Source organism: Stegastes partitus, unplaced genomic scaffold (assembly GCF_000690725.1).
Source record: "Stegastes partitus isolate 25-593 unplaced genomic scaffold, Stegastes_partitus-1.0.2 Scaffold3659, whole genome shotgun sequence".
NCBI lineage: Eukaryota > Metazoa > Chordata > Actinopteri > Pomacentridae > Stegastes > Stegastes partitus.
Genome location: NW_007581390.1, coordinates 31,461 through 52,788, shown reverse-complemented (window position 1 = coordinate 52,788; position 21,328 = coordinate 31,461). Strand labels below are relative to the sequence as shown.

The following is a 21,328-nucleotide window of genomic DNA, read 5'->3' as shown; positions in this document are numbered from 1 at the left end:
ACTTCAACGTGATGATGGATAACGTTTAACGGATACTCTTCTTGTGGTATTCCTGATCTTTCTGTACTAACCACAAACACTGTTTCTCTCTCTCTCTCCGAATCAGCAACCATGACGGACGCAGACAAGTTTCTGTACGTGGACCGCAATCTGGTCAACAACCCGCTGGCACAGGCCGACTGGGCCACCAAGAAGCTGGTATGGGTGCCGTCGGAGCGCCTCGGGTTCGAAGCCGGCTCTGTGAAGGAGGAGCGCGGCGACGAGTGCGTGGTGGAGCTGGCAGACTCTGGCAAGAAGATCAGGGTGAACAAGGATGACATCCAGAAGATGAACCCGCCCAAATTCAGCAAGGTCGAGGACATGGCCGAGCTCACCTGCCTGAACGAGGCCTCTGTGCTGCACAACCTGAAGGAGAGATATTACTCTGGTCTCATATACGTGAGTATGCAGCGGTCTTTTTGACATAAAGTGCACCAAACACAGCAGCTCTTCACATATTCTAAAGCACGCTTTCTGAAATGTGATGTGACAGTGATGCATTGGGGTTGATTTAAAGTTTCTGTTGCTCCAAAATCCCCACTGGCTCATCGAAAATAGTCTGCTAATGGCTAATCTCCAGCCCAGTCCGTCTCTCCCTCCAGCCTCCTAATTATCTCATTAAGCCCCATTGTTTAAGGCGACCCATTGTGTGCATGTTGTCAGTGCAAGGAAAGTGTGCAATCTGTTAACATTCTCATGGTATGGAGTTCTTTTCCTTCACCCTCTCTGTCTTTGTCTTCGGTCTATTCCCTCTAGCACTGTCTTGTTTGCTCTCTTCGTCTTCTCTCCCTCTGTGTTTGGAGATATCTTGTAAACAGGAAGCTGCAGGGAACAATGCCGTCCAGAGCATGAGAGATGTGAAAAACCAGTTAGGGAAGGAGGGGCTTCAGGGTCCACTTTTTTTTTTTTTCGCAAAGATGGACATGGAATGTAAATCGTGTCGTAACTGCCGTTACAGCTCCCATAATTAATGTTATTTACCGCCATTTTCTGGGCTGGGAGTGATTTAGTCTCTTTGACTCTGGTGGTGTGACCCGGTCATATCAACACAGCCTGCTGTCCCCTCCCTCGCTCCCTCCAGAGATCCAGGCTACGGTCGGCTTGAGTGGCTCCAGGCTCTGTAGTCTTGAAAATTGACCGTCTCTCAGGGGAGAGTGGGTGTACAACAGAGGGAGAGACGCCTGGTACAGAGATGTTGGGAGGGCAGCACAGGAATGCAGAACATAGAAGAAAAAAAAAAAGGCTCAGAAGTTATGTCAGGAAGGAGATATGAGTCCACAGCAGAAAAGATTTAATGGACATTATAGAAAGGAATGGAGGCGGTTTTTAAAGTTCTATTGGAGAAAAGATAACTCCAACATGCAGATTTGAGATACGACTTGGCTAACCTGTTAAGTAGCTGTGCTTTTACAATAGCAAGGTCACTCATCAGTTTAAACTTGCAGCAGGGTGGGGTTGATATTACATAATATAGGAGGATAACAAATCAGAGTTCATGAGAAACTTCTAGCACAGCACTGATGGGGGATGGGAGGACTTTTTTTTATTGAATCAGGGCAGAGTGCAGCTTCTCTGTTTTACCAAGAGGCAGATTTTAGGGGAAGCCCTGCATCCCAGTTCATGATCTTTACCATGCATTGCACATTAATGATCCTATATTGGGCCCCTTTTCAGCAAAATAATCTCCTGCAAATAATGCAAAGATGGTTGATTTCACCTTGACTCCTGGTTTTAGGGCTGTTCTAAATGTTTTGTTCTGCTGCTCCCGCCCCCTTCTGGCTGTCAATCACAGTCGGCATTTAGGCTGTATGACGATTGGTTAGTTCGATGTTTCACAGTACCTGCGTCAAGTTCTTACTGGCTCGTAAAGCTGGGAGTCTTAACTTTTTGTAGGGGACTTGAGGAATGACGGAGGTAAATGAGTTCACATCTTACCAGCTTCTATTTTACACCTCCAAGTTTATAACAACCACAAAAAGCAATATATTAGACGTTTATGTGCAAATTTCCTTTATTGCATTCCACATATCCAGTCTCTAGGATTTTGTGTTTATCCATTTTGACACCACAACACTCCTCCTCCACTGATACCTTCATATGCATTGCTTATTATCTAAATCGCCACCATCATCTGTCCTGCAGACGTACTCCGGTCTCTTCTGTGTCGTCATAAACCCCTACAAGAACCTGCCCATCTACTCAGAGGAGATTGTGGAAATGTACAAGGGCAAGAAGAGGCACGAAATGCCGCCTCACATCTACGCCATCACCGACACATCCTACAGAAGCATGATGCAGGGTAAGCCGCCGTCGTCCCCGCCGTCCGAGAATCAGACATTAGAAGTGGAGTTTGTCTGCAGCCGTACGTGATGTAATGTTTGCCAGAATTATTTTAGGATCTCCAAACTTGTAAAATATTTCTTTTTGTAAAGACGCTATTGTGTGCAGAGCGATACCACACAGAGCTGTAAACTTTAAGACTCTTAAGAGAATCGTTTTTTTTGCCTGGATTCTGTAACACTGGCAGGACATTTGTATCATTAACTTCTCTTAAAACTGAAATGCAGCGAGAGAGGTGGTGCATATCGAGTTAGGAGTTTGAAATAGAAGACACTGGAGACCAATGGCTGCAGACTTTTGGAGTGAGTGGAAGATATTCCATATGATTTATTTGCCCCACTGGCGTCGGCAAACACCAGATGCTCTCAACTCAAGCTGAGGAAGGTTATGTTTGACTTATGAGGTGCGTCTCCTTACACCTACTTAGCTGCTTTGGGAGGGAGGATATACAGAGAATGTACTCGATCAGATTTTTGTTTAGCTAACAACATTTCCTTTTTGTTTTTGACACTGCCACAGCTCAACTTTGATGTTTAAGGCCACACAGGAGTTCACAGCGATTATGTTGAGCAGATATCCTGCCTGAACGTTGCTAACACATTTCCTGTGTTTGGCATGTTTTTCAGGCTTTTTTTTTTTGCCACATTACATCATTTTTTTCCCCCCAGTGTTTAGTGAAGTAACACCATGAGTCCCTGCTTGGCGTTTCCTGCAGGGCTATTGTGTCGTAATGTGTTTGTCTTGTCCACCTCTTGCATGGACTCTGTTAGCTTAGCATTACAGCCTTTGTATGTCTGTTTACCTGATGTGCTGAGCGCCAAAGCTGCACCCTCCGTCCCATCGGTGCTCTTTTTTTTTTCTTTTTCTGCACGTTAGGCTCCGGCAAAATGTTCGGACCGCATTTGGAAGCAGCGCCGGGGTAATTAGCCTGTTAGCTAGAACCCCGGCAGCACGTCTTTACGGTCACAGGAAACAGGATATTGATTTCCTGCCTGTGGTCTATGTACCTCCTGTTGTACAGACAAAGGCGCTTTGCACTGTGGCGATAACGTACGCTCATTTACAATGAGACATAAAGATGACATAATCCACATTTGCACGTCTTTTCCTTTTTGCAGATCGTGAAGACCAGTCCATCCTTTGCACGTGAGTTACAAACACACACAGATATCAGCAGTCCTTCTGGTATGAACACAATTTTTATCCACTAGTTCGCTTGACTGTGAGTAATTTGTATTTTCTCTGTGTTGTACAGAGGCGAGTCTGGTGCTGGTAAGACAGAGAACACCAAGAAGGTCATCCAGTATCTGGCTCATGTGGCCTCCTCTCATAAGACAAAGAAAGATCAGGTTAGTCCGACCTCTCGTTCAGTCCTAGCTCTGAGCTCATGTCCTCATCTCACCCCTACTCCCTGCTGTGACGTTTTATTTGATTCATTTTCTAGCGAGACACTAATTGCTTTTTATTTTTACAGGGGTATAATTTTCCGTTTCCTCTCTGTACCCTTGATTAACCACTTTTTTTTTTTAGACATGTTTACCAGGGGTTTGTATGTGCACACATTAGCTGACTGTCAATCCGTCATCACATTCTTGTATTCAAGCGACGTGTTCCCTGCAGTAGGAAAACTCCTCTGTGGTACAGAAAAAAAAAAAGAAAAAGAACCGCCATCAAAAGAATGGATGCGTGGCAATCAAGATAATGGCCCTGCAGGCACAGTAAAACAGTAGTGTAGATTTAAAGGCTCCTGGCACTCTGACAGCTTACAAAGACCAGAGACCTTTCTTTATCAGAGAAGTGTTTGGTTTTGCTGATTTTTACTACGTCTTCTCATCAGAAATAAAAAGTCAGCTCGCCATTAAGCAGGCATACATTACATCAGGCCTGCGCTGGAAAACCCTGCACTGCTTTTATCTGACCTGTCAGCGCTGTGATAGATGCTGCTGAAAGCGACCCAGTGGGGTTTTTAATAAAAACCACATCTATCATCCCTTTTTGAGGTTGTTGTATTTCTCTCTTCCCATCAACAGAACAGCTCGATCCTGTCACATGTGAGTTAACTCTCCCCCTTCATTCACTCTTCCTCCCCACCTGCTTCTGTCATCACCTTCCCTCTCCGCCCTCACCCCCTCCTCCGAATCCACCCCACCCTCCGTCTTCTTCCCCCCCTACCTCGCTGGAGCGCACTGTTGTGGGAGTCACTTTGTACAAAGGGCAGAGGTGACGTGTCTTGCCAGCCAATAGGAAGTAGGGAGGAAGTTTGTTTGCAGCTCCGTGGCAGCCGTATGTGTTCCTGTGAAAAATTCAGCCAGACAATAGTAGGATAAGAGGGGAGGGGTCTTTGCTGGATAAAAAAAAAATGACAGCAGTTTTTTGCTCTGACACATGTATTTATATTTGTCTGGTTTAATTTTTCACACATTTTTTTTTCTCGCTACTTTCGTGCGTGCACCTGAGTCCAAAATTGCTTTTCTCTTTTTGCTTGTGCAGTGTGTGTGTTCATACAGTAGTTTTCAGTACTCTTATGAACAGACACACTGACGTCCCATGGAGCGTACATGTTGTGTAACGGCCTGTTTTTTATTTATCAAGAGATTTCAAGTCATGTTGGGGGGCAAACAATACAGCCTTATTGTATTGGATGTACTGTGTCCGCAAGGATTGTTTAGAAGGTAGAAAGTAGTGTGCAAGAGTTTTGTGTTAACTCTCTGAACCCCAAAACCTGCAAGCATGTTTGAAAAGATAACACCAGAATTAGATCGTTTAACAGGAAGAACTGTCAGATTTTCAACTTTCTTTCCTTTAATTAATAATGTGCAACATGCAGTTTTGTTAGGGGAATTAAGCAATTGAATCGGCAACCAGATTCTGTTGAAAAACACTCAATTCTGTGCTGCTCTGAGCCGTGACTGACTCAGCTGCAACCAGCAGTCATTAGACAAAAATTTAGGGATTTTCAAATGAACAGAGAGGAGACGAGCATGGAAACAAATAAGGAAGATTGAGAGGAAAATAAAACATATTTTGGCAATACAATTAATATAAAATGGCTCAATCACAGTATACAGAGGAACAGGTTGTCAAAAGGTACAGTCTAAAATATATATATGTAGAGTTAATGTATGGAATAATGTGAAAAATGATTGTAGAGGAAAGTTAAACATCTGTATTATGTAAGACAACATTTTCCAGTATTGGTGACACTGAGGGACACTGGGGAAAATGTTGATTCTATTTTTTAAAAATTTTTGTGGAATTTAACTTTTGGTTTTAGAAAAAAAAGAGAGAGAGAAAAGATTTATGGCTGTGTCATTCTGCACAGAAGACATTTGTGAGTTCCCTCTGCTTCTAGTTTCCACTGAGGCGCAGGACTTTATACTGCAGTAAAACATGAGCGCAGAGTTAGAAAGAATAAAATGGGAGCAAGTTTAGAGGGTTAGACACACTAAATAGGAACTTTACTTAAAGCCTAAAGGAAGGAAGGAAACTTTAGAATACTGAGGCTGAAAGAACAGTTTATTTCGTGCTTGGGGTTCACCGAACTCTTCTGCTCTGGGCAACGGGTGACGGCTTATCAATGACAGTATCAGGGTTTGTGGGTGTTTGCTGATTTGGGCACTAACATGACGTCATGTGTTGGGATTAAATGCTTGGGTTGTGACGTGTGTTTGTTTGTTTGTGTGTGTTGCTGGTGTGTGTATCTGGTATCCCTCCTCTTTTTTTTTTTTTAAAACTTTTTGTTTGATTGTTTTGTTGTTCCCTCTCAAATGTAAGTACATCGTGGGTAAATTAACAAACACAACTGTGTCAGCATGGTTATTTATAATGAAGCAGGCTAATCAGTTTTTGTTTTTATGTTGAAGTCCTTTCCAAGTAAATTAATGTCAGATTGTCAGATCAGGTTTTCACAACACATCAGTTGTTAGATCTGAAGCCATGGCTGAGTAATATTCAGATGGATTCCTCATGCACAAGCGAAGAGTTTATTTTATATTTCGCTTTGCTTTGCTGTTTATTTCCACCAGGGGGAGCTGGAGAAGCAGCTGCTGCAGGCTAACCCCATCTTGGAAGCCTTTGGAAACGCCAAGACGGTCAAAAACGACAACTCCTCCAGATTCGTAAGGCCCACTGCTACTTCTTGTGTTTTTGCAGTTTCTGATAAATTTTCTTACCAGCCTGTTCACCTTGTCTTTTGTAAATGTTTTTTGTTGTTCTTCTCTCCAGGGAAAGTTCATCAGGATCAACTTTGATGTCAACGGTTACATCGTTGGTGCCAATATTGAAACTTGTATCCTTAATACTGTCACGTCTTTGCTTCTGTGTTGGCAATTTTTAGGGTCAGGATTACTTAAGGAATTAAGAAATATCTCACTAGTTGGAAAGTGTAGTGAGCTGAGCTACCGGTTACTACATTATTGATGCTTTACTGCACTGAAAGAGAACTCTGCCATCTTTTTCTAGTGTCTTTCTTTCTCTTTTTATGTTTAATGATCAGAAAACAGAGCTATTGCAATGCTGCTGCCCAACACGGTGCGTCGACTTGTTCAGAAGGCTTTTTCATGCTAGTATCGGAGCACTTGTCCTTGACAGATCAACCTCTAGACCTGTTGGAGAAATCTCGTGCCATCCGCCAGGCCAAAGATGAGAGGACCTTCCACATCTTCTACTACTTGCTCACAGGAGCTGGAGACAAACTGCGTGGTAAGCAGCACAGTATGAGTCTGTTCAAAGACCCCGAGGAGCTCTCAAGGATCTGCAGCAATCGTTGAGCCTCACTGAAGCCCTTACTGTAAAGATTAACTCCTCCTTTTGCCGTTTATCTCAGCTGATCTCCTCCTGGAAAATTACAACAACTACCGCTTCCTTTCCAACGGGAACGTTACGATTCCTGGGCAGCAAGACAAGGATCTGTTTACAGAGACCTTGGAGGCCATGAGGATCATGAGCATTCCAGAGGACGAGCAGATAGGTACAGCGACAACTGTTCTGGTTTCTTTTTTTAGCTGCACTTTGCCTCTGTGTGTCTGTGTACACATGTTGTCATCTCAACATTAAGCTGTCGCCATATTTATGCTCCTGTTTGTTCTTTGTGTGCAGGCATGTTGAAGGTGGTGGCCTCTGTTCTGCAGCTTGGAAACATGAACTTCAAGAAGGAGCGCCACACAGACCAGGCGTCCATGCCTGACAACACAGGTGAGTCACACCTTTACCCTCCGCACCGTTCAGTTGCATCTTAAATGTCATCGTCGTCGCCATTTTCCCTGTGAGACTCAGTGTCCTCCTCTCGTTGTCTCTGCAACAGCTGCCCAGAAGGTGTGCCACCTCATGGGCATGAACGTCACAGACTTCACCAGGGCCATTCTGTCGCCCAGGATCAAGGTGGGCCGAGACTACGTCCAGAAGGCTCAGACCCAGGAGCAGGCCGAGTTTGCGGTGGAAGCCCTGGCCAAGGCTACGTATGAAAGGATGTTCCGCTGGCTCGTCATGAGGATCAACAAAGCCCTCGACAAGACCAAGAGACAGGGAGCCTCCTTCATCGGCATCCTGGACATCGCCGGCTTTGAGATCTTTGAGGTAAACTTCAAATGATTTCACCATCAAGCAAGAACATGCATAAACAAATACATACACTAAGACTCATTTGTGCTGCTGAACAGTGTTCTCAAACATTTCTTCTTTTGTGTCCCTGCAGCTGAACTCCTTTGAGCAGCTGTGCATCAACTACACCAACGAGAAGCTGCAGCAGCTCTTCAACCACACCATGTTCATCCTGGAGCAGGAGGAGTACCAGAGGGAGGGCATCGAGTGGAGCTTCATCGACTTCGGCCTCGACCTGCAGCCCTGCATCGACCTCATCGAGAAACCCGTCAGTTTGAATTCTGATCTGACAGTGCTGTTATAGTGTAGAGATATTTTTCTTCTTCCTGTCGTATTATTTCCAGTATCAACTTGTGCTCTCTCTCTTGTGTGTCCAGGCCAGTCCCCCTGGCATCCTCGCTCTGCTGGATGAGGAGTGCTGGTTTCCCAAAGCCACAGACAAGAGCTTTGTGGAGAAGGTGCTCCAGGAGCAGGGCACTCACCCCAAGTTCCACAAGCCCAAGAAACTGAAGGACGAAGCAGATTTCTGCATCATGCATTATGCCGGCAAGGTAAAGTTTATTAAGATGCATTTGTTGGGCCTATTTTGTCATAAAGTTTCACCTGTTCTATACTTGAGCACGTGTCCAGTTTTCATACCAATGTGATCCAAGTCAAAAACCACATCTTGTGCCCATTGTGACTCCTCAGGTGGACTACAAGGCCGACGAGTGGCTGATGAAGAACATGGACCCCTTGAACGACAACGTGGCGTCACTGCTCAACCAGTCCACCGACAAGTTTGTGTCTGAGCTCTGGAAGGACGGTGAGTTGATGGTTGTGTTAATCCAGGAATCACTTGATGTGGGATAATATTTTCTTGTTGACTTCTTGCTTTCTTTCTCTTTTACTGTCTGGTGTGTGCACCTTTGTTTTTACCTTTTTTTTTTCCAAATCCCGTTGGTTGTTTTTCATCCATTCGCTCCTTCGTACGATCCCGTTTTGTCTGTCGTCTTTTCTTTTACCGGGTCTTAGAGGTACAGAATTGTCAAAGAGCCTATTTTTATCAGCGTTTTCCTATTCTGCACTCAGATTCAGGTGAAAAGTATCTTTTCTTTCATTTATTTTGTATTTCGTTCCTTCTTTTTCCTGCAGTTTGTCACACGTTTAACCATGCTTACTTGAATCCTCTGCCGTCCGTTGTGTCTTCATCCTTTGCTCCTAACTTTATCTTTCCAAAGTGAATTTTGTGAGTTGTTTCTGTCTTAAACCAGCTCTGTGTGTCATAGAAAAAAACAAAAAACTTCTGGTTGTCTTACCACTTGTTCTGTCATTGAACTCTCCTTTTCTCCCTTCTGTGTAATAGCATTGTTTGGTGACTCCTGGTGTTGGTCATGGGTACTGCAGCAATGGGTATATACTGCATGGGTTTGGTTTGTTTTTGTCACCACAAGAATACATGCCCACTGCAACCGCCAAAGTTTGTCACCTTCCTGATGCAAATACATATTTAAGTTAATAATCACATATAGTTTCCACTCAGAGAGCAACAAACTGGCCGTGTTAAGAATTGACAAAATCCTTCCCACTCACTGCACTGGTGGATTTTTTTATTTGTTTTTGTCATTATGGTGTGTTATCTTTCCACACTTCACTGGCTTGTAGTGACTCTCCTATCATCCTGAATTCTGTTTCCCTCCACGTTCACCTGTTGTTTGTGTGGTGTGTCACTGGTCCTGGTTTTACGAGGCTACGTCCACACGAATTCTCCCGTTATCTCCATCCAGACACCATTTCAGATACAACCTCCATACATGCCTGATTGTTCTTGCATGTGCCTGGTGTCAACAAGTAGATGGCAAAGGGTTGGTTGCTTAATTGTAGAAAATGCTCTTTAGGAAGAACGGCAAAACTAGAACGAGAAGTTTCCTTTAAAGGCACAACAGCTGCAAGAAGGTAACCAACGCCTGTGATTTGTGATCCATGATGAATTATCCACGCTAGTCTTTGTTTTCCTCTGCAAAAGGGTCATGTGAAAGAAGTGCAACGAATCGAGACCCAAGCGAACGTGGGTTTCGTCGTTCCCGACCGTCTCAGTTTCGGCCTGTCCAAACCGAAATGCAGAGCTTTCCAACTGAAAGCGTTTTCAGAAGCCTCTGTTTTAGGGATCCCAAAACACAGAAGTGGTGTGGACACCAGTAGCGTAGCAGAAGTCATGCATCCCGAAACAAAGCCGTATCAGTGTGGACGTAGCCCAAACCACCTCTTCTCTCTTCTGGTGTGTGTTTACCAGGAGGAAGTGGAGAGACAATGGTCATATTCATTCTTCCTTGTGACATGCATTTGGTTTGAATTTGCCTGGTTAAATATTCATATTACTAAAGGAGACCACACTGACTTCGTTCATAATGAGTCTTTTCTTCCCGTCTTCCTTTTCTCTCCTCTTTCAGTGGACCGCATTGTGGGTCTGGACAAGGTGTCCATGTCCGAGATGCCCGGTGCCTTCAAAACCCGCAAAGGCATGTTCCGCACAGTGGGCCAGCTGTACAAGGAGCAGCTGTCCAAGCTCATGGCCACGCTGAGGAACACAAACCCCAACTTTGTCCGTTGCATCATCCCCAACCACGAGAAAAAGGTATCAGAGAAATACGGGATGCAGGAACCTTTTGAAATACTAAGGAAGTAAAGCAGTGTTCCACTCAGACAAACCAGGGACTACGTTTAGGTTCTGTGGGGTGGTTTCGTATTTTAAAAGGTCTCTACGGCAGGGATTGTACTCTCAAAAAGGTCAAGAATTTTAGGACAGGATTGGAGTGCTGCCTTGTCGCACAGAACCAGTGATGACTATAAATGTTTTACTACTTTGGTCACTGAACAATAAAGTTCTAGGGAGAGACAGAATGCAAACAAGCTTAAAGAGAGTGAGGGAGAGTGATTTGAGTATGATAGAGAGAGGATGAGTGTAGAATTACTAAAACAAGTGAATGAGAGAAATAAAACATATTTTTTATGGCCTCATTTGCTTAAATTTGAAAGCAAAATAAAATCTGCTTTTTATGAGTACGATGATAGTAAAAGCAGAATCTTGGTTTTTTTCTGATCTGTTAAAATTGTGTCAGATCCTGTCATCACTTTAAATCTGTCACTAAGTTTCATTGATATTTAGATTTGATGCCAGTTATAATAGAAATGTACAAAATAGGTATTTTATTCATTTAGTTCCTGAGTTTAGTTCCACTAGTGCAGTAGTTTCTGTCATTAGTTATAGTGTTTTAGTTGGAAAAGTGCAGATTAGCGGTGCGTCTGTGTTTGCCACAGTGCTGATCAGTAAACGTTCCTCATCCTCAGGCCGGCAAACTGGACCCCCACCTGGTTCTGGACCAGCTGAGGTGTAACGGTGTGCTGGAGGGGATCCGTATCTGCAGACAGGGCTTCCCCAACCGCATCGTCTTCCAGGAGTTCAGACAGAGGTAACGGACGGTAACATACGATATACCCGCACGGCATCTTTTTCTTAAGCGGCTTGTGTGTTGAATAAAATCCCGTCACCTGCCTTTTTCTCAGGTATGAGATCCTCACTCCCAACGCCATCCCCAAGGGCTTCATGGATGGAAAGCAGGCCTGCGTGCTCATGGTAAGGGGGCCGTCAAATTCTAGTCCATCATTCCTCCTCCCTCTGCAGTGTGACTGATCATCCTCTCTTTCCAATTCAGATCAAGGGTCTGGAGCTGGATCCCAACCTGTACCGCATCGGCCAGAGCAAAGTTTTCTTCAGAGCGGGAGTCCTGGCCCAGCTGGAGGAGGAGAGGGACATGAAGATCACAGACATCATCATCAGTTTCCAGGCCTGGTGCAGAGGCTACGTGGCCCGCAAGTAAGAAGAGCTAACCACCGCTTATTCTACAACTCCACTGTTATCAAGATGCTGTTTCGTAGCTGCCGACAAAATATTTTTTATTGTCATTGGAGCATTTGAGTGACGACATTTACACTCGACACTCTTGGATTTAAATTGGACTTTAGCTGCATTTCAGCCTTTTATTTTGCTCAGTGTCAGAAGGAACTGATGCTGGTGGATTCTTTTTTTTGTCAGCTTGGAAAAATATCACATTAATCAAAGGAAATTAGTTGCTCATATGCACAGCCTTTAAGTGTGCAATACTAAGCATGTGTGGTTGTCTGATTCTGCGTCTGATATTTCTCTTTAGGGCTTTTGCCAAGAGACAACAGCAGCTGACTGCAATGAAGGTGATCCAGAGGAACTGTGCTGCTTATCTTAAACTCAGGAACTGGCAGTGGTGGAGGCTCTTCACCAAGGTGAACCTCAGACTCCTACGACATCTCAGCCAACATCTAGGACTTCTCATAACCTTGCCTTCCCGGCCTTTTGTCTTTTCTAACTCCGTGTTTGTACAACTTTATCTTCAGGTGAAGCCTCTGCTTCAAGTCAGCAGGCAGGAAGAGGAGATGCAAGCTAAGGATGAAGAGCTGGTTAAAGTGAAGGAGAAGCATCTTTATGCTGAGCAGCAGCTCCGGGACATGGAAGAGAAACAGCAGCAGGTAGACTTTTAGAAACCAAAAAACCCTCTGCCGTTCAATTCATTGAAGAAGGAGGATGTTTTGTTTGAATACGATAAGTGCCGTTTATTCATTGATTTAACGATTTCTTTTGCTTTGCTGATAGCTGAGTGCTGAGAAGATGGCCCTGCAGGAGCAGCTTCAGGCCGAAACAGAACTCTGTGCTGAGGCTGAGGAAATGAGAGCCCGTCTATCTGCCAGGAAGCAAGAGCTGGAGGACATCCTGCACGACCTGGAGGCCCGTGTGGAGGAGGAGGAAGAGCGCGCCTCTCACCTGACTTCAGAGAAGAAGAAGATGCAGCAAAATATCACTGTAAAAAAAACTTAAGCACGCAATAGTTTAAATATGCATGTAGAATTAATACTCTGACTTTCTGTTTTTGCGTTGCTAAACCTCCTGTCATTTATCTGCATGCAGGACTTGGAGCAGCAGCTGGATGAGGAGGAGGCAGCCAGACAGAAACTCCAGCTGGAGAAGGTCACACTGGAGGCCAAGATGAAGAAGGTTGAAGACGATGTTATGGTTTTAGATGACCAGAACAACAAGCTAGTGAAGGTGAGGATGAAAGAATTATAAAGTGGTGATAGATATGGTGGTGGGTTAATTAGACATGTTCTTTTTGCTGTAAGACTAAACTAAAAGGGAACAAGAGACATTACTTTGCTCTGAAAGTGCACCAAAGTGTGACTTGCTGTTTGTGTTTTTTTAATGAATTCAGGAGAAAAAGTTGATGGAGGAGAGGATCGCTGAGTTCACCACCAACCTGGCAGAAGAGGAAGAGAAATCCAAGAGCTTGCAGAAACTCAAGACCAAACACGAGGCCATGATCACAGATCTGGAGGGTAAGAAGGGAAACACCTCAGTGGCTTACATGGCAGCTCCTATAGATCACACTGGGCTGAAATGGATCAAGGTTTTTGTTTGTTTTCTTGTTTTCATCCCAGCAATTTAACATTTGCTTTCTTTCTCTGTCAGACCGCCTACGCAGGGAGGAGAAGGGCCGTCAGGAGCTGGAGAAGAACCGTCGTAAGCTGGAGGGCGACTTCACTGAGATACACGATCAGATTGCCGAGCTGCAGGCCCAGATCGCTGAGCTCCGTGCCCAGCTGGCGAAGAAGGAGGAAGAGCTCCAGGCTGCTCTGGCCAGGTCTGTGTAAACTCCAACAATCATAGTTTAAAGGTTAAAAAAATAGTGATCAGACCAGTATGTATGTACATGTACTCAGTTCATCAGTTAGTAGTTGTATTGTTTGTCATTTAAAGCAAATAAATGAAGTTACTTATCCAACTTCTCCTCCCTGAAGGATGGAAGAGGAGGCTGCACAGAAGAACATGGCCCAGAAAAAGATCCGTGAGTTGGAGGCTCAGCTCTCTGAACTGCAGGAGGATTTGGAGCTAGAGAGGCAGGCCCGCACCAAGGCAGAGAAACATCGCAGGGACCTTGGAGAGGAACTGGAGGCCCTCAAGACCGAGCTAGAGGACACTCTGGACTCCACCGCCGCTCAGCAGGAACTCAGGTAGAGATATTGGTGTAGGGAACGGGACAACAGCTAAACCTCTGCGCGTCATGTTGCAAGGCGTTTGGGTCCATTGTTCATTTTCACAGCTGGATTAATGTCTGCTCTTCCTGTGTAGGACCAAACGTGAGACGGAGGTGGCACACCTTAAAAAGACCCTCGACGATGAGGCCAAAGTCCACGAACAGCAGATGGTTGAGATGAGGCAGAAGCATGGTCAGGCCTTCGATGAGCTCAATGAGCAGTTGGAGCAGGCTAAGAGGGTAAATTGAGCATTTTTATCCAGTTGTTTTTTTGGGTGTGTGTGTCATTTATTGTTAATAAACGTTACTGACTGATTGCGTCGTTCGCTGCAGAACAAAGTGTCGATGGAGAAGGCCAAGCAGGCCCTGGAGTCGGAGAGGAACGAGCTGTCCATTGAGATGCAGACGCTGATGCAGGGCAAAACGGATTCAGAGCATCGCAGGAAGAAGGCCGAATCTCAGGTCCAGGAGCTGCAGCTCAAACACTCAGAGAGCGAGCGCCAGAGGATGGAGCTGGCTGAGAAACTCGCAAAAGTGCAGGTACAAGTCTTTGAAAGAATGTTTGTGTTGTAACTTAGCAGGATTCTGGTTCTTTGTCGGCGCTGTTGTATTTCCAACGATTACATTTATGCTTTCTGGTTGTGTTTCTGGTCAGTTTAATTAGCTTTTCTTTGCAAATGCATCCATCTACACAAATTGAACACTGTCCTTTTGTCCACAGGCTGAACTGGAAAATGTTACCGGCGTGCTCAATGAGGTGGAGGGCAAGTCCATTAAGGCAACCAAAGACTGCTCCGCTGTAGAATCCCAACTGCAGGACGTTCAGGTACGCTGCCGCAGAGCCAAGCCATGAACACTGTTTATACTCTGCTGTGAGTTCAGAGCTAACACTTGGCATATACAGGGCACGTCCGTCTGAACCAGATGTGTCACAGATTATTCAGTCATGGTTCTGTGATTTGTATCAGTCAAAGTTTTTATGTCATTATCTCTGGTTTTACCCGTCCAATAAATTCCCTCTGTGTACTCACCGTTTGGTACTTTGAGAGCGGGACAGTGAGCCTCAGCCGCCAGGAATAGCTTTTGATTTCATACCCTGATCCATCAAATCGTTTCCAAAATCTCTTCATCAAATCACATTTGGTCTAATTTTCATTGAGCCCTTTGTGGCACAGCGACAGGCAGAGGGTTCATATTAGTTCATGCCAGAGTGTTTAATCAGTTGTTTAGTCTTTTCAGGTGTCCGGCCTCAGCAGAGAACTGTGAAAAGAGCTTTTTAGTTTCAAAATCTGCATCATTCAGCACAGAGAGGCTCAAACATCCAAGTTCAAAAACGTAAGCTGTTGTCCTGTTTGCTCCTTGTAACTCTACGTGTCCGTCTTCACAACAGGAAGTGCTCCAGGAGGAGACCCGCCAGAAATTGTCACTTGGCACACGTCTGCGCCAGCTTGAAGATGAACAGAACAACCTGAGGGAACAGCTGGAGGAAGAAGAAGAAGCCAAGAGGAATGTAGAGAAGCAGCTTCAAACAGTGCAGGCTCAGGTAAGACACATGAACCGTCTCCAAGGCGTTTTATGAACCACACCATCCACCTCTCAACATTAAACGTCCGGCCGGATTTCGTTTTTTTCCCGCACAGCTTGCTGAAATGAAGAAGAGGGTAGAGCAGGACGCTGGGTGTCTGGAAACAGCTGAGGAGGGAAAGAAGAAGCTCCAAAGGGACCTGGAGTCATCAAGCCAGCGTCTGGAGGAGAAATGTGCCGCCTTCGAGAAGTTGGACAAAACAAAGACCCGTCTCCAGCAAGAGTTGGACGACATGGTGTTGGACCAGGACCACCTCCGGCAGACCGTCGCCAACCTGGAGAAGAAGCAGAAGAAGTTCGACCAGGTTGGCCAATGAGTCCCTACAGATGTTTTAGTTCATTAGAGTTTCAGGGAGTTTGTGTCATCTCTTAATTTCATCTTCACAAACGTTGTTTCTCTGACTTTCTGTAGATGCTGGCCGAGGAGAAGAACATCTCTGCCCGCTATGCTGAGGAGCGTGACCGAGCCGAAGCTGAGGCCCGTGAGAAGGAGACCCGGGCTTTGGCTCTGACCCGGGAGCTGGAATCTCTGATGGACATCAAGGAAGAACTGGACCGCAACAACAAGCTGCTCCGTGCTGAAATGGAAGACCTGGTATCCTCTAAAGATGATGCCGGCAAGAACGTAAGTCGAGGAACATGCGTTTTCAGAAGCATGTTTGCCCCTTTGCTGTCCACACACTGTTCTCATCCTCTTCCTTCGTCTGCAGGTCCACGAGTTGGAGAAGGCTAAACGTTCCATGGAGCAGCAGCTGGAGGAGATGAAGACTCAGCTGGAGGAGCTGGAGGACGAGCTGCAGGCCACAGAGGATGCCAAGCTGCGCCTGGAGGTCAACATGCAGGCCATGAAGGCTCAGTACGAGAGAGACCTGGCAGGACGCGATGAGATGGGCGAGGAGAAGAAGAGGGCTCTGGTTAAACAGGTACAAACATAAACTGATCCCAGTCTTACTTTGACTAAATTTTTTTTCAGGTGCAGTTTTGGATATGAAAGTAATGCATGTGCGTCCTTAAGGTGCGGGAGATGGAGCTCGAGCTGGAGGACGAAAGGAAGCAGCGTTCTGCCGCCGTGGCCTCGCGCAAGAAGCTGGAGCTGGACCTGAAGGAGCTGGAGGCGGGCATCGACATGGCCAACAAGAACCGTGACGAGGCTCTGAAACAGCTCAAGAAAGTCCAAGTGAGTACAACAACAAGTGATCGAATACTAAATGCTGAGTTTGCCCGCAGTTTCCTCATGTTTCCCATTTTTTTGTCCGCAGGCCCAGATGAAGGATCTTATCCGGGAGCTGGAAGACACCCGCATGTCCCGAGAAGAGATCCTCGCCCAGAGCAAGGAGACCGAGAAGAAGCTGAAGAGCATGGAGGCCGAAATGATCCAGATGCAGGAGGTTGGCATGAGCACCACTTCTGTTGTTACCGTTCTATTCTGTCGCCCTACTTCTGTCACTCGCCTACAAACATTCGTCTTTTCTCGTTCTTCGCTGTGCAGGAGCTGGCAGCTGCCGAGCGAGTAAAGAGACAGGCCCAGCAGGAGCGAGACGAACTGCAGGATGAGATAAACAACCAGGCTGCCAAGAAGTAAGACGGCTCTCGGCTTCCAGTACAATGACCAAACCGTCAGTTGTGTGCGTCATGGGTTTGTGGTCGACATCCTTCCCTGCATCCTTTAATCTCTGCCCTCCCTCCCACCTTCCCTCTGTTCTCAGCGCTCAGGTTGCCGAGGAGAGGAGACGGCTGGAGGCTCGCATCGCTCAGCTGGAGGAAGAGCTGGAGGAGGAGCAGTGCAACACTGAGCTGACCAATGACAGGCTGAAGAAAGCAATGCTGCAGGTTTGTCAACGGTTTCTAAATGATTGAAGGCTTTCCTCATCACCCAGCGGAGGAATGACAAAAACACAAAGCTTTCTAATATTCTCAACTAATCCTTCCGTGTTACACTTTTGCTCAGAGCGACCAGATGAACGTGGAGCTGACTGCAGAGCGCAGCACCTGCCAGCGCGTCGAGGGCGCTCGCTCTCAGCTGGAGCGTCAGAACAAGGAGCTGAAACTGAAGCTGCAGGAGCTCGAGGGAACGATCAAGTCCAAGTACAAGGCCAACATGGCCGCCCTGGAGGCAAAGATCGCTCAGCTGGAGGAGCAGGTGGACATGGAGACCAGGTAAAAAAACAACAACATGAAAATGAGAGATGTCTTATTTACTGCGCTTTGTATTCACTTCAGAGGTGTTGTTTATTATTTGTTATTGAATGCATGGAAGTGTTGCATCTATATCAGTTCTTCAAATGTACAAATCTGCTTTAATAACTTTCCTAAAGCTATCACCTAAACTCTCGTGGTGCACACGTTAGCAAGAGCAGAAATGCTCCACTTTATACTCCTGTACTACATTTCCGTTCAAAATGTTTTTAATTGCACTACTTGTCCGTTTTTGTCACTCGTTAACTTCCAGGTGAACCTTTTATCAAACACAATGAGCGATTATATAATTCTGTAAATGATGGACACAGAACCATGTTGGTAGTAGCTGAAACCGGCTTCACCTGGAAGGCTGCAGCAGCTACTCGCTCTTTAAAGCCCTTCCACATAAAATATGATTCACCAAATCGTTTTGTAGCCAACTGTTGGTTGCATAAAATGTTTTTTTGACAGTGTAGCGTCCTGGGTGACGTACAAAACCATAACGCCCACCGTGGACAGTTCTGTACATTACATATACTTTAACTTTCAGTATGTATTTTAGGTACATTTTCTAATGGCACTTTAACTTGGATGATATTTTATTTGCGCTATTGCTGCTTTCGATGGGTTTTTTTAACGAGTTATTTCTGTGACTCAGGGAGAGGCAGGCCGCCACCAAGCTGGTGAGACGCACCGAGAAGAAGCTGAAGGAGTTCATCCTGCAGGTGGATGACGAGAGGCGCAACACGGAGCAGTACAAGGACCAGGTCAGGAGCTTTCCTTCTCCGTTGTTTATCTCATATCTGTCTCTCTTTATTTTGGTTTCCCTGTTCTGGCTTTCCTCTGTGTTACCAGTGTGATATTCATGAGCTTTCTAGAACTAATCATACAGTATAAGTAAAATATAAATATCACAAAGCCAGAAGAAGATGGGGATTTCTAAACAACATGAGTTAATATCAGGTGGTTTCTCAGCAGTACGTCATACGACGGCGTATTAGGGCCACGTTAAGAAAAATGTTTTTCCACAGACTTTGAGGATAAAGTCGTAATATTTGAACCAGTTGTTTTAGGAGAGGAAAGTTGTTGAAATGAGGGCCGTGGAGAATTTCGTGAAGATGCACTTGAGCATTGGTTTCACAAACCAGGAGATACTTCATTTTTTTGGCGCATCAGCACCACATTACATTAGTATCAGGACTTTGAAAAGAATCTGCAAGAAAATGAATCTATTCTGAAGCTTCATCGGAATAGATTCATTTTCTTGCAGATTCTTTAATGTAATGACTTCATTCTTGTAAAATTATGACTTTTTTCTCGAAGTCTGTGGAAAAATCTTGTTCTTAATGTGGCCCTAATACTCCGTTGTAACATCATGAAGCTCAGCTTTGCATTACGGCTCGCTACATCTAACTTTATCTCCATTCGTTTGTGTTTTTTCACAGGTGGACAAGTTGAACTCCCGTTTGAAGCAGCTGAAGCGTCAGCTGGAGGAGGCTGAGGAGGAGGCTCAGAGGGCCAACGCCAACCGAAGAAAACTGCAAAGGGAGCTGGAGGACGCCACAGAGTCAGCAGACGTCATGAACCGTGAAGTCACCACCCTCAAGAACAAGCTCAGGTGGGAAACTGTAATGTAACGAAGGCTTTCTATTGTCTAGTTTCATACACGGATGGATGTAGAAGATCACTGGGAAATGCAGGCGATGACCTTAAATTAAACACAAGACTAAATGCAAGACTCTTCATGAAGTGGCATCACATTATTCTAAGAAGAGCACGCTAACTGTTCCTTTCTGTTCCAGGCGTGGCGATTTCCCCTTCACTGTGCGCCGCACTGTCACCCGCACCGGCATCGAGAGCGACGAGGAGAGCGAGCCCAAAACCGAGACCCCCGAGCCGAAGCCCGAGTGAACGGTGCCGCTCGACTCCTTAGAACTGCATCATAAACAGACAGACCCAAATACACATACGAGCACACATTACTGTAACTCCAGCGGAGAGGAACACAAACATGAGGATGTTGTCCAGACTAGAGACAGGGATTCAGCTCTTTCCTCCAAGTTTAGTCCTGCGACAGTCTGATCTCTTGAACAGTGACAATCTATGCATTCTTAACACACTTTCACACACACAGAAGCCAGTAAACTCGGACAATCGTCGTGCTGACAAACACACACACACACACACAATATTTTTTTGGGCCAAATTTTTCTTTTGCTTCATTTTTCATTCTCTGGGAAAAGTTCAGAAAAAAAAAAAAAGAAAGGAAAAAAAAAACGAAAATATTTTTTATAAAGCAACATTCCACTTATAATAGTCCTAATTTAGGATCTATTTTTCTAATTGAAGAAAAAGAAAGAAGTAAACGTAAATGAAGACAGATTACTGGAAGGGGACCAAAGTAATATCTCAATCTATAGACTTGTATTTTATGCAGACGTTTTTATAATGGTTAAGAATGGAAGTGCTTCATGTTTATTATTCTCGCGCTCTCGCCTCAGTTTATAAAGACGGTTTATATGCTGAAATGTATTCTATCACTTTAGCTGCAGTTAGCACTTGTGACTATGCTTTTGGGCTTAAATATTTGTTACACACATTTCATGTGGAAACTAAATCGGAGGCAGATGTCAAGTAACAATTTGGAGACTCATTGACAAACTGAAGGCATTTGATTGTGACTGTGCTGAAATTTCTTAATTTTGCACTGAGATGAAAAAAAAACACTTTAGCCTAGATATTATAAACCACTGCATTTGTGTGTTTTATTAAAACGGTGACAGAACGACGGTGCACGTGCTCCTATAGCAGGTGTACACACACTGCCAACACACGGTAAAGACCTTTAAATGCAGCTGACATCATCTACAGGGCAGGGTTGTTGGCTTTTTTCTGGACATGCATTGATTTTTATGTTTATCACTATCAGTGTTTTTGTTAATGTTCAGGGTTTAAAGTTTAAATGGGGGTGGTGGGGTAGTTTTTTACTCACAGCACACACACTGTATTCTCAAGGCACAGCTTGCTGAGAGGAGAGCAGCTGAGGTTGTCACGAACCGAAGGCGGATTCATCGCCGTCACCTGCGCACACTCGACTCCGAGCGGCCTGTAGGGCTTCGTACATACACACACGAGGAGTTAATGTGCAGCCAGGTTGTGAGTCGATGCGTTAGATCAACAGTTCTATAGAGATACAAGCTGTTTGTGTCTGTGTGGTGTGAACCCCTCGCAGGCTGTGCCCAGGGTCGGCTTTTGGCTCACACTGCTGGAAAGTGAGAGGAATGTGTTGTTACTTAAGAATAACAGCTCACGGTTAAAAGGATCACATCTTTCGCACTTAACAGAGGAAAATCCAAAAACAGAAGAAGAAGAAGAAAAAAAAAACTGCATCTCGATTATTTTGTAATGTTTGTCTGTCTGCACCTCTGGAATGGAAACCATGTTGTGAAATATTGGTATTATTGCAATTAAAGATGCTTTCTAAACTGCTA

At 45.0% G+C, this 21,328-nt stretch overlaps 1 protein-coding gene across 2 annotated transcripts in view; it reads left to right on the top strand.

Moving 5' to 3' along the window:
• LOC103376082 (myosin-9-like) overlaps positions 1-21,328 on the top strand; it is a 34,436-nt gene extending 13,108 nt beyond the window's left edge. Inside the window, exons 2-41 of one of the 2 annotated variants that reach the window (XM_008306443.1) lie at positions 107-438; positions 2,182-2,338; positions 3,498-3,525; positions 3,635-3,728; positions 4,410-4,430; positions 6,405-6,497; positions 6,604-6,667; positions 6,982-7,080; positions 7,205-7,348; positions 7,477-7,572; positions 7,682-7,953; positions 8,072-8,245; positions 8,355-8,528; positions 8,668-8,782; positions 10,407-10,591; positions 11,305-11,426; positions 11,521-11,590; positions 11,670-11,830; positions 12,165-12,273; positions 12,385-12,516; positions 12,641-12,847; positions 12,953-13,090; positions 13,254-13,377; positions 13,511-13,682; positions 13,840-14,052; positions 14,171-14,315; positions 14,409-14,615; positions 14,797-14,901; positions 15,466-15,618; positions 15,716-15,964; positions 16,072-16,284; positions 16,370-16,582; positions 16,675-16,836; positions 16,919-17,047; positions 17,149-17,237; positions 17,366-17,489; positions 17,608-17,816; positions 18,496-18,604; positions 19,283-19,455; positions 19,640-21,328. In XM_008306443.1, coding sequence (XP_008304665.1) covers positions 112-438; positions 2,182-2,338; positions 3,498-3,525; positions 3,635-3,728; positions 4,410-4,430; positions 6,405-6,497; positions 6,604-6,667; positions 6,982-7,080; positions 7,205-7,348; positions 7,477-7,572; positions 7,682-7,953; positions 8,072-8,245; positions 8,355-8,528; positions 8,668-8,782; positions 10,407-10,591; positions 11,305-11,426; positions 11,521-11,590; positions 11,670-11,830; positions 12,165-12,273; positions 12,385-12,516; positions 12,641-12,847; positions 12,953-13,090; positions 13,254-13,377; positions 13,511-13,682; positions 13,840-14,052; positions 14,171-14,315; positions 14,409-14,615; positions 14,797-14,901; positions 15,466-15,618; positions 15,716-15,964; positions 16,072-16,284; positions 16,370-16,582; positions 16,675-16,836; positions 16,919-17,047; positions 17,149-17,237; positions 17,366-17,489; positions 17,608-17,816; positions 18,496-18,604; positions 19,283-19,455; positions 19,640-19,748 — 5,880 coding nt within the window. In that variant the 5' untranslated portion in view covers positions 107-111 and the 3' untranslated portion in view covers positions 19,749-21,328. The remainder of the gene's footprint in view (positions 1-106; positions 439-2,181; positions 2,339-3,497; positions 3,526-3,634; positions 3,729-4,409; positions 4,431-6,404; positions 6,498-6,603; positions 6,668-6,981; positions 7,081-7,204; positions 7,349-7,476; positions 7,573-7,681; positions 7,954-8,071; positions 8,246-8,354; positions 8,529-8,667; positions 8,783-10,406; positions 10,592-11,304; positions 11,427-11,520; positions 11,591-11,669; positions 11,831-12,164; positions 12,274-12,384; positions 12,517-12,640; positions 12,848-12,952; positions 13,091-13,253; positions 13,378-13,510; positions 13,683-13,839; positions 14,053-14,170; positions 14,316-14,408; positions 14,616-14,796; positions 14,902-15,465; positions 15,619-15,715; positions 15,965-16,071; positions 16,285-16,369; positions 16,583-16,674; positions 16,837-16,918; positions 17,048-17,148; positions 17,238-17,365; positions 17,490-17,607; positions 17,817-18,495; positions 18,605-19,282; positions 19,456-19,639) is intronic. The other variant, XM_008306444.1, reaches the window with a different exon arrangement.